The 15,870-nt window shown below is 38.0% G+C and overlaps 1 protein-coding gene across 1 annotated transcript; it reads right to left on the bottom strand.

Annotated features, from left to right (window-relative positions):
* Window positions 1-243: 243 nt before the first annotated feature.
* Window positions 244-15,283, bottom strand: LOC134748909 (katanin p60 ATPase-containing subunit A-like 2). Its single transcript, XM_063683780.1, has 9 exons — window positions 15,173-15,283; window positions 13,131-13,295; window positions 6,902-7,087; window positions 6,519-6,712; window positions 4,491-4,674; window positions 3,869-4,065; window positions 3,343-3,466; window positions 1,167-1,272; window positions 244-404 (listed from the first exon to the last, which is right to left on the bottom strand). Exons 1-9 carry the CDS (start codon window positions 15,221-15,223, stop codon window positions 274-276), a joined length of 1,338 nt encoding a protein of 445 aa, XP_063539850.1. The 5' UTR covers window positions 15,224-15,283; the 3' UTR covers window positions 244-273.
* Window positions 15,284-15,870: the final 587 nt, after the last annotated feature.

A 15,870-nucleotide genomic window follows, 5' to 3' on the forward strand; every position in this document is an offset into this window, starting at 1 on the left:
TTTTTCTCTTTCACTCTTATAAATTTCGGTATTTCGCCATCGCCTCCTTGCTATGATGCCATTATCCGACCATAAGAAAATGCCCGGTCGGTGATAAAGACAAAGCATGGCACTATTTTCTCTTTCCTCTTATAGAAATCGCAATAAGACTATCTTTCTCTATCAAAGAGTGTCAGGCCCTTGAATAAAACAAACAGTAAACACACTAGTTAGACATTATAATGATATATTGAGCAATGAATTTTATCAGGACGCAATAACACTTAATTCCGATCACGAGCAACCTGTCTCGTTCTGCCAATCCTCGTGCCTCTTGCTCAGGTTCTTGGAGACTGGCTTCGTCTTGTTTATGGCCGTCAAGATGGCGGCGAGATCTAGACGGTATTTGCGTTGGTGTTTGACTCCTGAACAAAAAAATTCATGAGTTGTGCAACAGAGGGCGCCACAAAGCTCCATTTGCCTCAAACACAGAAGGGTAGGATAGGCTATTACGAGAGCTCTGGTTGATCGAACTCCGCGCCACGCTGTCCAGCGTCGTGTGACCCGGATATCTAAAAAAACCGGTCAAGTGCGAGTCGGACTCGCGCACCGAGGGTTCCGTATTTTTTAGTATTTGTTGTTATAGCGGCAACAGAAATACATCTTCTGTGAAAATTTCAACTGTCTAGCTATTACAGCCTGGTGACAGACGGACAGCGGAGTCTTAGTAATAGGGTCCCGTTTTTACCCTTTGGGTACGGAACCCTAAAAACTGAGTATCATCGGGAAGCTCCATCATGAATGTTAGACCCATCTGCCGAGCTCGCCAAGCGGATGAAACAAAAGCCATGCAGCTTGCATTAACTTACCTTATCTTAAAACTTGATTATTTCAGTTCTGCAATGGATTTCAACTTGGTGTCGATATTATGAAATATAGTAGATAAAAATACCTATTAAATGAGATAACTCTTAACTCTATTTGTTTTTGGACCATTTTGACGCATAGTGCTTTAGTTTGGGATAGTGCCAACGTCGATCATAATCGCGTCGAAACTGACGTTTGGGTGCTAAGCGATTTGTAAAGAGATTAGGTGTATAGTTAATTGGGTCCTTTCAACAGAGGCAAGATAAATGTAAAAGTTAATTAAAGTCGGAGTCGGAAAGGATGCTGCCTGTGAAACTTACCTTTCCCCATATTGGGCAGCATCGTCCTAACGCCTGCCATGAGCGCCTCCTTGCACACCAATTTCACATCGCTGCCCGAATACCCCTCGGTTCTCGTGGCCAGATCCTGAAAAATACATAAATGAAGGGATTTTTTTTTTAATCTATTTAATAAAGGGGTTTTATCATATTTGATGATGGCACCCCCATTGTTACAAATCAAAATCACAAATTTACCTTCGCCTTATTCCTAAATTGACTAATTTATATAAATCTTTAGCTGTTTTAGACAAAGGGTGTGCTAAGATATCATTACATGTACCCACATTCAATATATTAATTTTATGTTTAATTACAAAAGCTTGCCTTTCTGTTTCGTTCCGGATACATTCCATCATAATGTGAGTAGCATCTTCTCTCGTCCCACATTCCGTACAGTTTTGAGTATCACTCTTGCGCATCAAGAAAGCAAAGCTATTAAGTGGAATGTGTCCCGATCGAAGTCTGAGGGCTATTATGATATCTAACCTACTCATACCAGATCCTCTAAACCATGGCACTTGACACAGATTAGGTTGAATTGTTCTGTACCATATTCCTTTGTTCAGAGACCTCTCGTCGAAGTGCTCCTTCCATAAGTCCCGGCATTTAGAACGTACCATGTTTAGACAGTCAGTATGGTATGGTAAACAATTAAATATTATTCCCTCTGTGATAGCTTCCTTAGCAAATCTATCAGCTGATTCGTTTCCCGTTAGACCTATATGAGATGGCACCCATTGCGACTGTATTTGTAAGGGATGAAATGAGAACTGAAAGATTTTATGTTGCGTAAAACAATGTGTACAGATGTAGTGCATACATAATTGGTTTCCATCGTATTTTCTCGGAAACGTTCGTATTTGTCATGCTACTTCAGTCAACCTCAGTACTTTTTGTAGTGAGACTGACTGAAATAGCAAGACACGTTCACCGGTCGTTTCCGTGAAAAAAACGATGAAAATCGTCTTTAGACATATCTGCCAGCTTCACGTCAATACGAGCCCCGATGCAAATTAGTTCGTCTAGTTCCACACAACAATTTTGTTTATTCTAATAAATTTTACACATGAAGATAAAATGACCCAGTAATGGGAACTGTAATAGCATAGAGTAACTTATACTAGAGCGGTACTGTCATAGTAAATTTTGTAACCACAGTAAATTCACTGCCATCTGTCGACACACTTTAAAACTAAAAATGAAGATTTATAAAAATACGATAGAATGTATTTAAATATAAATAAATGATTTTTTTTATTTGCATTAATTATTTTTATGATTTTGACCCATGTTCTTTCACTGATATGCGTTAAAATTGTTGAATAACAAACGAAACCGTCAACGCCATCTATACGACTGTAGGCCAAAGCTAGCAGCGCCCTCTGAACGAGAATCAAATTTTCGAGGCACGTTTTTTCCTTAGACTGTATCCATCTATTGCGGAGTTATATCTATCTTTGGTAATAGTAATGTTTAATCTAGTTTATTTTGATCGTATAATAAAATTGCATTAGACTCTTATTGTTAAAAAAATTTACTTTTCAAAAACGTTCTTCAAATCATATTGTCCTCTCCTATAGCACTGCTGCATGCATGGACTCGAAACAAAATTGTCAGTACATTGGTAGAGCCGTGTTGCTTTTCCTAGTAATGACCCTTTTCACATCTCTGTTATATTCCTACCCGTCAAATAAAATAAAAAAATCGTTATTTTTTTTAGTACAAACGATATTTCTTGTATTTGGATTTGGTTATTGGAGAATATTACCATATAAAATTAAACTACATTAGCATTAAAATGTTAGTGATTTTTAAACTTAAACACTATTTTTGTACATCGGAACCTCAAAAAATGGTCTCACTAGACGAAAACAAAGAGGAAAAAACAATATCGGGGCATCGGGGCTCGTATCAACATAAAAAATACTGGTTACAAATACTGATTTATAAATCATGTACAAATGTAGGTAGAGCAAAATATTCTCCATCGTATTCTCACGGAAACTTCATTTCAGTCAGTCTCGGTACTAAAAGTACTGACATTGACTGAACTAGCATGACAAATACGAACGTTTTCAAGAAAATACGGTGGAAAACACTTATTTAAACAATACATCTGTGTACTCGTTACTTACATCGTAACTCTTATACATACTGTGAGGTACGGTGCCGCATCAGGACCGAGGAACAGTGAGAACAGCTCAGCTCGAGTCTTGTGGTCTGGCTGGGGGATATATATTCGTTTTTCTAGGCGACGCAGCATGGCTGGGTCGATGTCCCTGTGGAATAGTAGAATAGGCCAGATGATAAATTTTCATTAATGGTATCAATCGATCAGGTTTAATTTTAGGATCAAATGTCTATAATTATGGGACCCATTGCATTAAAGCAATACAAAAGTCAGAAATGATAGTCAAAGTCCGACAGTCGTATGTACGTCAATTCCAACATATTTACCTATATAGTATCTTGCCCAGAATTAATGATGAATGATAACATCGTTGATAATGATGACAATCATATCATAATGCAGGCAATTATACCTAATCAAGGAGTTCCGATGAGTTAACAGAGATCTACATGAAGAAGATACTAATGAATAAACTACAATATTATTGTGCTGATAATTAATAACGGTGAAGAATGGGGCAAATCCTATGCATAAACTGTTTATGACGAACCATGGCATGTTAGAGTTAGCAAGCAGGAACACGATGCCTTCCCTCTCGCTTACTCCATCTAACTCAGTCAGGAGTTGTGCCTTCAGTCGTCGTGAAGCCTCGTGTTCGCCAGGCATGGATCGCTCTGAGGCCAGTGTCTCCACCTCATCGATGAAGATTATTGAGGGAGCGTAATAAGACGCCATTTCGAAGAGTACCTGGAACAAGTAAATTTAGAAGAATTTCAAAATATCCAATAACCAAAGCCAACCAAAGCAGTTAGGCTTTAATGGCTTGGACACTTAGAGAGAATGGGAGAGCGTCGTGCCGGGATGAGGTGTAAAAGGAACTAACTTTAACGATTCGTTCAGAGTCTCCCCGCCACTTGGTAACGACCGTGCTCGGTTGGACGTTGAAGAACGTACACCGGCTTTCATTAGCCACGGCGCGCGCCAACAGAGTCTTGACCATGCCCAGGGGGGGTAAAGTAAAAGGAACTTACTTTAATAATTCGTTCAGAGTCCCCCCGCCACTTGGTGACGACCGTGCTCAGCTGAACATTGAAGAACGTACACCGGCTCTCGTTAGCCACGGCGCGCGCCAACAGAGTCTTGCCCATGCCCGGGGGGTAAAAGGAACTTACTTTAATAATTCGTTCAGAGTCCCCCCGCCACTTGGTGACGACCGTGCTCGGCTGCACATTAAAGAACGTACACCGGCTCTCGTTAGCCACCGCGCGCGCCAACAGAGTCTTGCCCGTGCCCGGGGGGCCGTGTAAAAGAACGCCGCGCCAGGGTTCCAGAAGACCAGTGAACACTTCTGGGTGCCTTGAATAAAAGTTTGTTGTCAAAGTTTTTGTTTTGATGTTCTTGTTCAACTAGAATAACTACTTGTAGAAGTGACTAAGAGCTCGAAAATGATCTACGGGAATTTTACCGAGAGCGACTCAACAGCCTCTGCACCTTTGTATGTACCTCTTATGCGGCATTACCTGACAATATTTGACATTGTCAAGATACGCGCCGTACAATTGAGTCGCTCGCGGCACAATTCCCGCGGGGTAACTTTTTAGCTCTAGTCAGACTTTTATAGCTATTCTAGTTAGTTTATGGAACCCTAAAAGCATTCCCGCTATGCGCTTTCAAGTTCAAGACGGGCTAAGTTGTACAACGTTGCAATCAGCGAGTTCCGAAGTTCGCCTCCAGAGTCAATGCGTGACTAGCAAACTTTATTTTACGTTTTGTAGGTTTTTTCCTGTGTTTGATTCAAGGATTAAAAAGTTTATCTTTCTACTCGTGCAACTAGGTATATAGTACCCTCATCCACAAAAAAATTATATTTGCGGAAGTTCTCAAAGCATAACTATAAAAGGTTTTATTTCTCAATATCCCTCAAATACATTTTTCCCAAATATATACATACAGCAAAACCAGAAGGGAAGTTTGTGATTTTAACAGTCTATGTAAACTATTCGTACACTCAGCGTCAAATACATTGTAGCAACTAGCAACCAAAGTAGTCAAATAGTTCGGTACACCATATATTTAGTACTAGCTGTGCCCGCGGCTCCGCCCGCGTGGAATTCAGTCTGTGTCAGTAAGCGGCTAATTCACCCCTAATTTCTCTCCCTCTCCCCTGGAGGCGGAACTTGAAGTAAAGTTGACAGATGGATACGCTAGAGGACTGTAGTGTGTAGAGGATTTTTTTTCTTCATATTTTTCGTACTATTACTTCAGAATGGTTTCATTTTGTCAACGAAAACGATACCAAACTTGGCCTAAATGATATATGTAGATATCAAGATAAAGTTGAGCCCCCCCCCCCCCCCCACCCTTGCCCCTTAAAAAATTACATCAAAAATCTTGGTGGCTGGTGGCTCCACTTCTTAAATCCATTCATGAGTCCTAAGGACAGGTAATCTTTTGTTCACGCAACGCCGTATTTTAGAGTGTAGTGGCCACCCCCCCCCCCTTAATGGATTGAATTCTTATAGCCTATAACCTGGCCGGGGATTTTCTCGACAGATTAGTAAAGTTTGCATCAAAATCCGTTCAGCCGTTTTCACGTGATGCGCGGTCAAATAAACAGACAAACAGATAAACAGACAAACAGACAAAAAATCTAAAAACTCTTGGAACGTGTTCTGTTATCGATTCAAAGTATCCCTAGCCAATTTTTTTTCGAATATCTTCCAAGTACAGACTTTCGGCCCTCTTCCGCTTTATTATATGTATAGATAGATGGTGTACCGAACTATTTGGCCACTGTCTGCTACAGAGTATTTGACGCTGAGTGTAACTACCTACTTATGTGGTTGGATTGGGGTATACGTACCAATGTAGCGTTGAAATTACCTGATTTTAATGATTTACGTGTCAATTGTTAACATACAAAGCTAAGCTGCATTGGAAATGATTTTACAAAGGGCAAAGATTGTATAGGGTCAAAGATCGTTTATTACGGAAGACCGTCTACAAGCTATTTCGTCGTCTTTTAACACATACTATGCACTCACAGAAGGTAGAGCAGTAAAGAAGCTCTTTATTTTTGACTGTGTCTGATCGACGTACATATACAAATAGAGTTCTTGCCTTATGACGGCCTTCCTTATATGCATTTTATATGCCAGCCTTCCTCAAATTGATTTTACAAAAAAAATTACTTGTTTTACCTGACAGGATAAACAACAGACTCCATCAACAAGCTCTTTGCCTCTCCCAGCCCCTTGATGTCCTCCCAGCTGACATTCGCCGGCTTGATGATATCCTGGTACAAGTCTTCAACCAGTTGCTTCTTCTCTGGAGACGCTCGGGCCAGGAATGTTGATAAGGATTTCAATTCTATGGCTGGTATGCTTTGATAGTCCTATAGAAACAAAAAGACAAAACATGCATAAAATTGAAAACTATTTTTACTAAGGATTCATTGATCGTATTTGTTGTATAATTGTATTAATTAAAAACCAAGCCTCTTGACAGCTAAAGAATTAACATTAACATTTCTGTCACTTTAAACTATCAATCAATTGATTATTGTCTGTTATAAGACCCACACCTGTTTAGCCAAACCAAGCTGCGTGACCGTGACATTAGGCAGCGAGGCCTCAAGAGGCTCAAGGGCCTCGGGCTCCGGCCTCGGCCTGGCCTGTCTCGTCGGAGGCCTGCGGGGGGCCGGAGACGACACCTGGCGTAAGAATTGTGGCTGCTTGTTGAAGCGGGATAGGTAGTAACTTGTATAGTCCTAGACAGAGAAAAAAAGAGGGGGTAAATTCGAATTACATTGGTTTTTGTAGATGCATCAGTTATGGATAAAATAACGCAAACAGAAAATAATTATAGAATAGATTTGATTGCAAAACTAACTGGTTGCAAAATGAAATTATCGTTTTAGCAGAGCTGACGAAAACATTTTTATAAAACACACACACCACTTTGGGAGAGGCCACATTTGAACATAACTAACCGTAAAATGTGTCTATTTGGTCCCCATTGGGTAATTATTGTGCTTCAACAGTCATAAACTACAACAGCTATTAAACCATATCACAACCTTATAATCGGCATGATTAATATGTCAATATACCACAAATAAAAAATAATAATTTTGGAGCTAATTCTGGAGTAAAGTAAGCACATTTAAAGGCACTGAAGTTGCAATTTAGATAGGACGAAAATATTCGCCACAATTGGAAAGTAAATAAGAAACCGTATTTATCGAACGCACGACCAAATGTGCCATTTTCAACCAAAAGGGTACTTATTTTAATTAGAAATTAACCTTATTGGCAAGCGACAATGTGGTACCTTCTTGTTGAAAACGTCACAAATGCAGATTAAATTTAGCTGGAAGAAGAGCTTACAGTTATGAATGTTATGATGCACAACTTGCACAAGATTTAACGAGTAAGGGCCAATTTGCACTATCCAGGGTTAGCCCACTAGCCCGGGGTTAACCGGTTAATCATAATCATTTATTTAACTCCAGACAACAATGGTCCACAACAACAAATCAAGCATTACAATTAAAATAAATTATATTAAAATTACATAAATTAATTTGTAAACCTGGAGTTACCATGGTTACCACTACAATTTGACACTGGGTTAACGGTTAACCCCGGGTTAGTTGCTAACCCTGGCTGACGCAAGTCACCTTAATTAGAGTACAGAGGAGTTCACAAACATATTTACAAACCAACGTACCATAAATATATTTACACGTCTCTAAGACACTGACAATAAGTTCAAGTAAACATATTTTTGGAACGTTGGCGTGTAAAGATATTTGTGAACTCGACTGTATTATGATTGATACTTAGTCTTCTCTAGCGGAAATTAAATTTAGCTCTCTAATAGTAGTGCTAACAACTCTTCGCGGATATAAAAATCGGCCAAGTGCGAGTCGGACTCGCGCACGAAGGGTTCCGTACCATTACGCAGAAAACGGCAAAAAAATCACGTTTGTTGTATGGGAACCCCACTTAAATATTTATTTTATTCTGTTATATATTTATTATTTATTTTATTCTGTTGCCGCTATAACAACAAATACTAAATGTTGTTATAGCGGCAACAGAAATACATCATCTGTGAAAATTTCAACTGTTTCGGTTCATGAGATACAGCCTGGTGACAGACGGACAGACAGGCAGCGGAGTCTTAGTAATAGGGTCCTATTTTTACCCTTTGGGTACGGAACCCTAATAATGTTATGAGTGAAAGTTGAGCTCATCTGAGAATCTTGCCAGCTAAAGTTTCAGAGCGAACAGGAAAACTTACTTATCGTGTGAATTTTATTATCTTTAAAACTACAAAGTTGATGAGAATATATCTACGAGTACAAGATAATAGAACCTCATCAATAACGTAAAGAGAATACTTCAGGCGATAATTCATAAGCGTGTGTTAACTGTATAGTCTAACTTGTGTATATGTAATCAGTAATCAGTAATTTATTGCTTTCGTAGGTACAATATAAATGATATGATATGATATGACATTAAAATGGTGAACAAGCTATGAACCCTGTAAGAGCACTGCAAATTAAGCACGTTACTTACAATTTATTTAACTTATAATATTACGTAACATAAACTTAATCTCAATATAAATACGGAAATTTAACATCACGAGAGGGGGGAGGCCTTATCCCACCATTGGGACACAATTAGGCTCACAATAGTAATAATAACATTCATGAGATCTTTACATTTCTATTATATATATTATATCATATACCTAACATAAATTTAACTTTCAAAAAACTGTTGCATATTATAATAGTTATTTGTTATACAAGGGTGCAAAGTTGTATTTTACCCGCGAGTGTAGAATTGCAACAAGAGCAAGCGAAAGGATTCTATAGTTGAACCACGAGCGAAGCGAGTGGTTCTAAAATAGAATCCTGAGCGTAGCGAGTGTTTCAACACACGAGAAGTAAAATACATTTGCACCCGTGTGTAACACAAAACTTTTCACCTCACTATAGCGAGGAAAGTGCAACATCCACAGGCGTTAGATCATCTTCACCACTGGAATCACTCATTTTTTACGATATTATAACAGAAAACTCTGGAAGTTGTGTATTTTTACGCGAGTCGGTGAGAAGTTTTTAAGTAAAAAAATTGTTGACAAATTTGTTGACAAATGTTGACATTTCTGACGTATGAAATGTCAACGATGCGTTTTGAAATTGCATCGACTCAACTTGTGCGTTCAGTTATATTTACATCATTATAAAAAACAAACGTTTCTTATGGAATTTTAAGGCTTATGACTTAAAATCATTAAATAAAGCTAAATTTGGTATTTTTTATTAGATTCTCAAACCATTTGTTTAATGATAATTAATATCGAACGAACCATTATCATGAGCGTTTTACGTTTTGTTATCTGTCAAGCTACTTAAACACGCTCCATCCAAGGTCAAATTACTTTCCCCACTAGTGGATAAAACGTGTTTTTCCCCGCTTGTTTTGAAGGATAAAAGACAACTTTCCGAGCTAGTGAGGGGAAAAAACTATTTTCTAATAAATATTTCGTAAGTTTTTTGTTAAACATATTGTCAATTTTTTTCGTTTTTTATATCTATTGGAAGTATGAACTAGAGCTATGGATACTTAAATTTGAAAATGGAACCGGAATTGTATTTCTAGGGCGTAAATTTGAGGTAGTCGGATCTTTTGGTACTGGCAAGAAGTAATTATATTTAGTAAGTAATTATACCTATATATGTACTTAGATACTTAGGCGATAACACGGATTAGGCGCGTTCATAATATAAATAATGACTTAAATTTTGACTCTGCCAATATATAATATATTGCATACGACACAGATGACGCTCTCACACCGCCCAACTCCGAAAAGTCATATCTTTGTAACTTTAACATGGAGTTATGGCCTTTTGAATGTAGCAAGGTTATGCCAGTTTAGGCACCCCGCCAACAGAGTGAATGTCGCTATGATATCGTAAAGCCGTCATCTTATACAATTTAATACGTTTTATGGTTATGACGTGTGACCTTAATTCATGAGGCTGCGAATATCTCCAAAATCTGATGCGAATTCGTAAGATTGATATGTGAAAATCTATTTGAACGATGACGCTAGACCAGATTAGATGGATAAAATAAGTTTTTGGCAAAAATGGTACAAGCTTTTATCGCTGACTGTACTTTTCTTGCCACAGGCAACTAATACTCATCGAGACAATTTTAAAAACCCCAAACACAATTAGGTTGCGTTGTTTTATCACAGAGTTCCTATGGCCACCTCCTGTCTCCGTCATCACATCAGCTCGATGGTATCATAATATTCATAATATTGCATTGTCACCCGATTTACATATGTATGCAGATTTTCAGCTTCATCGGAAACTGGGAACTGGTTCAAATTTAATACCAACAGTTACATACATAAGTTTACATCTGTACATTGCAAGTTAAATAAAAGCTTGTAATAAATAAACTTTATTTAAGAATGGCGCATATAATCCTAAAAGAATGAAAAAAAATAAACCTATAAATGAGTTCATGGAATTGAATTTGTAATCATCAATAATTATTGTAATTTGTATTATATATATATGTGTAATTTTATTTATAACTCAAATGATTTTTTGTATTTTTTTTTTAAATCTGGTTTTTATGAAGGCTTTGGACACTCTAGGTGAACATGTCAGCCTCATGGGTGCTATCATAGTTCCCTACTCAAGGGAGAGGTCAATAAAGTGGTAAACACTGATTGCTTTGTCCGATATAGGTTCTGCCAACCAACAATTGATCTGTCCATTGTGCATGGAGCCCAGACTACCAAAAATTATTTTTCTCAAGTCCGAATTCCGGACGCATTCCAACAACACGTGAGACAAGTCATCAGTCTTCTGACAGTTTGCACACAGTGGTGACGATTTAACACCCATCATGCACAGAAATTTGTTTGTAGGGATGTGTCCGGACCGGACTCGGAAAGCTGAGACTAAAACTTTTCTAGAGAGGTTAGCAGAATCAAACCAGGGTATCCACAAGGGTCTATCTTGGATTGTTCTGTACCAGATTCCAACACCCCTTGATAATATTTTAAAAATGACATTTACTTCTTTTGGGGTATTTTATTTTTGTTTGACTTGTTTTTGTTTATTTTATATATACATAAATGACGATTTTAATCGGGAGAGAAAATTATTTTAATTTATTTTATATTTTTTGGTATTTAATGTTTGACGATCCTGATAAGAAGATAAACATACTTTTGACATTGATGCAAACCTTTTTAGTATTTGTTGTTATAGCGGCAACAGAAATACATCATCTGTGAAAATTTCAACTGCCTAGCTATCACCGTTCATGAGATACAGCTTGGTGACAAACAGACAGACGGACAGCGGAGTCTTAGTAATAGGGTACCGTTTTTACCCTTTGGGTACGGAACCCTAAAAAACTATAAAAAGGGACCTTTATAAAATCTTACTCGAGTTTTTAGGTTTTTACCTACACTATAACTGCTGTTGTTATATGTGCGACCTATATCCAAGATGCACACATAAGTGTTGTAGCCATTACCCTCCTATTGTGACAGTAGGGGGCAACATCCCCGTTAAACGTTTCAGTGTGATTGGTGCTCTCGTGTGGAACGGACCGGTTCACTGAACACTGCACTGCGGGAGTTGGATTCCGAATATGTGTCACTTAAAGTTACATATAGGGTGAAATTAAGTTATTGATTCATTTAAGAATCTAGGGGCCGATTTTTAGGGTAAAAACGGGACCCTATTACTAAGACTCCGCTGTCCGTCTGTCCGTCTGTCCATCTGTCTGTCACCAGGCTGTATCTCATGAACCGTGATAGCTAAACAGTTGAAATTTTCACAGATGATGTATTTCTGTTGCCGCTATAACATCAAATACTAAAAAAGTACTGAACCCTCGGTGCGAGAGTCCGACTCGCACTTGGCCGGTTTTTATTAATTTTGAGCCCTCGATGTCGTCACTCGAAAATCTGTCAAAAACGGCTAAATGCTATTTTTGAAATACAAGCTATCGGAATTGGGAATCTAGTGGTATTGATGTCCACTCGTTTTAGATTATATTAGTAGAATTTAAATGCCTAGTACTGGAAATAGTATTAAATAAAATACACAAAATCGAGAGGTCGTTATTCAAAAATCAGCCCGTTGGAAAATTTTTGTAAAAAAAAAATTGCCACATGGCACTCTAACATCTGTTTTTCCCATAAAGGCCACATGACATCCGATATCGGAACGGCACACCCCGCAGCCCGATATTGTGAGTGTAGGTTCCTACATCCGATATCGGATTGTACAATGTGAAAATTCGCTCGCTACTGCAACCAAGACATCTTGCTTATTGTTGCTACAGCTCTGCTGAAAGTGCTTGTAGTTTAGTAGATATTTATCATTCTCTGCAGGCACTTATTATTTTCATCAATCATCTTGGGAAAGGATCTCTCTCGTCTCAAGAATTATAATAATTATAACTGCTGATTCCAGAGTACGCCCTCCAGACCCCGTGCGGTGCTCCAGGCGCCGTGTGGACGCCCTAGGTACCGCTGGAGAGACGAAGTGCAGAAAGATCTCAGCGAACTCGGCGCCGTCGACTGGACAGAAATGGCTTGGGACACAGTAGCATGGCGGTCTTTGGTGTCGGAGGCCAAGATCCACTTCGGGTCGTCGCGCCACAGCAGTAAGTAAGTAAGTATGACTGCTGATTAAATAATTCTTCAACTATTTTTGGTTAATATGGAGATAGAATCAATACTTTTACCTGCATGATGATGTCTAGGTCTATATTATCACAAACTTCGTACTCCGCAGTAAGACTCGCTTCCTCCGCCATAGTATCAGCTGCGTGGAACAGACCTTCGGCTTTCAGGTAGCTGTGGACCAGGTACCGAAGGATTCGCTTGCGAGTCCGGAAGAGGGACTCTTTCTGTTTAAAGACAAAAAAAATATCGTCGCTATACTTACTCAACCTCATATCTGCAACAATCATTTGATGGAAATGTCGCTTTTCTTTCATTCGGAATATGGGTGTTTTTCTCATCAAATGAGTGTTGCAGATACGAGGTTGAGTAAGTATAGCGGCGATATTGCTTAAGTTTAAATACCGTTAAACCACCCAACTATAAGTAGTACAAAAGCTCCCAACTATTTTTATTTGAATGTTGTTTCTCTAAGAACAAATTAAATTACTTTCTTATGAAAATATTTTAATTTCGTGAGTGTTGTTTGGTTAAATCCATATCCATACTGTCCATACTTCCATACTATAATATATAATATTATAAATGCGAAAGTCTGTCTGTCTGTCTGTCTGACTGACTTTCTGTCTGTGTGTTCCCTCTTCACGCTTAAACAGCTGAATCGATTTAGATGAAATTTGGCATAGAGATAGGTTGAGTCCCTGAGAAGGACATAGGATAGTTTTTATCCCGAAGATCATCCCTTAAGAAAGTAAAAAGCGGGGTGGAATTGAGTTAATTAACGAAGTGCCTGCTAATTTGTGTGATTGTGTGCATAACATTATGCTCAAATTTAGATTGCTATGAGAATTTTTCCTGGCGCTATTCGTACTCTAGCTGCGGTTACTAAGTCCACGCAGACGAAGTCGCGGGCAAAAGCTAGTCCATACTAATATTATAAATGCGAAAGTCTGTCTGTCTGTCTGTGTGTTCCCTCTTCACTCTTAAACCGCTGAATCGATTTAGATGAAGGTTGAGTCCCTGAGAAGGACATAGGATAGTTTTTATCCCGAAAATCATCCCTTAAGAAAGTAAAAAGCGGGATGGAGTGCCTGCAAATTTGTGTGCATAATATGCTCAAATTGAATAATTGCTATGAGAATTTTTCCAGGCGCTATACTTATTTTAGCTGCTGTAACTATGTCCACGCAGACGAAGTCGCGGGCAAAAGCTAGTATACTATAATATTATGAAAATGAAAATGAAAAAATGAAAATAAAAATATTTTATTTCATTAATAAAATGTTACATTACAAGGTAGTAGGTTGGGACTTCCTTTTAAGTATATTATACCTGTATCAGGAAGCCCCGCTCCTCCGTAGCAACAAGTAATTTTTAGTTTAACAAAAGCAGAAAGAAAACTTAAGCTAATACAATTTTATCTACATTAAATGTGTGTGTGTGTGTGTGTGTGTGTGTGTGTGTGTGTGTGTGTGTGTGTGGCACTTCTTATATATAGGTACTGTAAAGCATAGAACTATGTATCGTACTTTTCTTACACAATAGGTATTTTCTTATACAATAGCTACTGTAAAATGTAAAATGTCATATTTTCTTACTTATTCTATTAAAACTGATAAGTAGGTACTTTAGAGTTTGAGTTAATATCAACTTGATTTAACATATCATTATAAATGCGAAAATCTCTGTCTGTCTGTGTGTTAACTCTTCACGTTTAATCCGCTGAACCCATTTAGTTAAAATTTGGTATAGAGATAGATTTAGTCCCGGAGAAGGGCATAGGATAGTTTTTATGCCGGAAATCATCCCTAAAGAGAGTAAAAAGGGGGGTGGAATTGAGAGAGATAATGAATTGCCTGATAATTGATGTAAGCAATGCTTATGCCGAAATTGAATGACTGCTATTACACTTTATCCAGGCGCTAAACTTACTCTAGCTGCTGTTACTGATTCCACGCAGACGAAGTTGCGGGCCTATTTTTATAAATGGATGAAAAAACTTAAGACAAAACCGAATATGAAATTGGCACTTTTGCTTAATTTTAAATTGTTGACCAGCATAGTTGTTGTATGTAGTGATGACAACAATTTTAACAGAACGTACCGCCTCCATTTTCCTCATTTGACTCATCGGCCTGTTTATAACTCCGGACATGACTGCTCATCCACGGAATACACCACAATATTAATACAATAACAATAAATACGCACAAAAAGGATAAATGACAATATTTGACTGTCACAAGCGTTAGTGGTAGCTTGGTGGTTGCTAGGGGTTGTTTGGTAACCAAGCAACCGTTAGGGTTGTCGATGTTGGATGAAAGAGTTCATGCCCCCTCTTTGACCTATGTCTATTATTATTAATAATAAATAAGGTAAATTAAAACTAAATACGATGTAATACATAGTATATGTGAACTAGCGTCGTACCTGATCTGATTGTGTATTCTTTGCTTTTTCGTAAAAAATAATCCTTTTCTGTCGTTTGTTATATTTTTTTACTCTATATGTCAGTGTCAATAAATTAAGCGAAATTCTGGTTGGGCATTTTATAAACAATATTTTTAAAATAAAATTTACCATCGCATTTAGTCGTGATACGCTAATTTCAAATGCTGATACCACAACGAAGATGTGTGGCAACCGCAAGCTAGAATAATATTCTAGTTTTTATATAGTACACAAGAAAGCTCTAAAAATATGGACCATCCTCCATCCATCATCATGAACATACCAAATGATCTGGTCAAAATCCATGGCATTGTTGGATAAAAGCAGATAAAAGCAGGGCAAGGTCAGTCT

Source organism: Cydia strobilella, chromosome 17 (genome assembly GCF_947568885.1).
Source record: "Cydia strobilella chromosome 17, ilCydStro3.1, whole genome shotgun sequence".
NCBI lineage: Eukaryota > Metazoa > Arthropoda > Insecta > Lepidoptera > Tortricidae > Cydia > Cydia strobilella.

Excerpts from the sequence above, each read along its gene's own strand:
- LOC134748909 (XM_063683780.1), bottom strand. The coding sequence starts at position 15,223 with ATGTCCGGAGTTATAAACAGGCCGATGAGTCAAATGAGGAAAATGGAG. Across the intron at positions 4,066-4,490 it reads ACTCTGAACGAATTATTAAA|GTACTCTTCGAAATGGCGTC; the intron begins GTAAGTTCCTTT and ends TACTTGTTCCAG. Across the intron at positions 1,273-3,342 it reads ATGCGGCACCGTACCTCACA|GATCTGGCCACGAGAACCGA; the intron begins GTATGTATAAGA and ends TGTATTTTTCAG.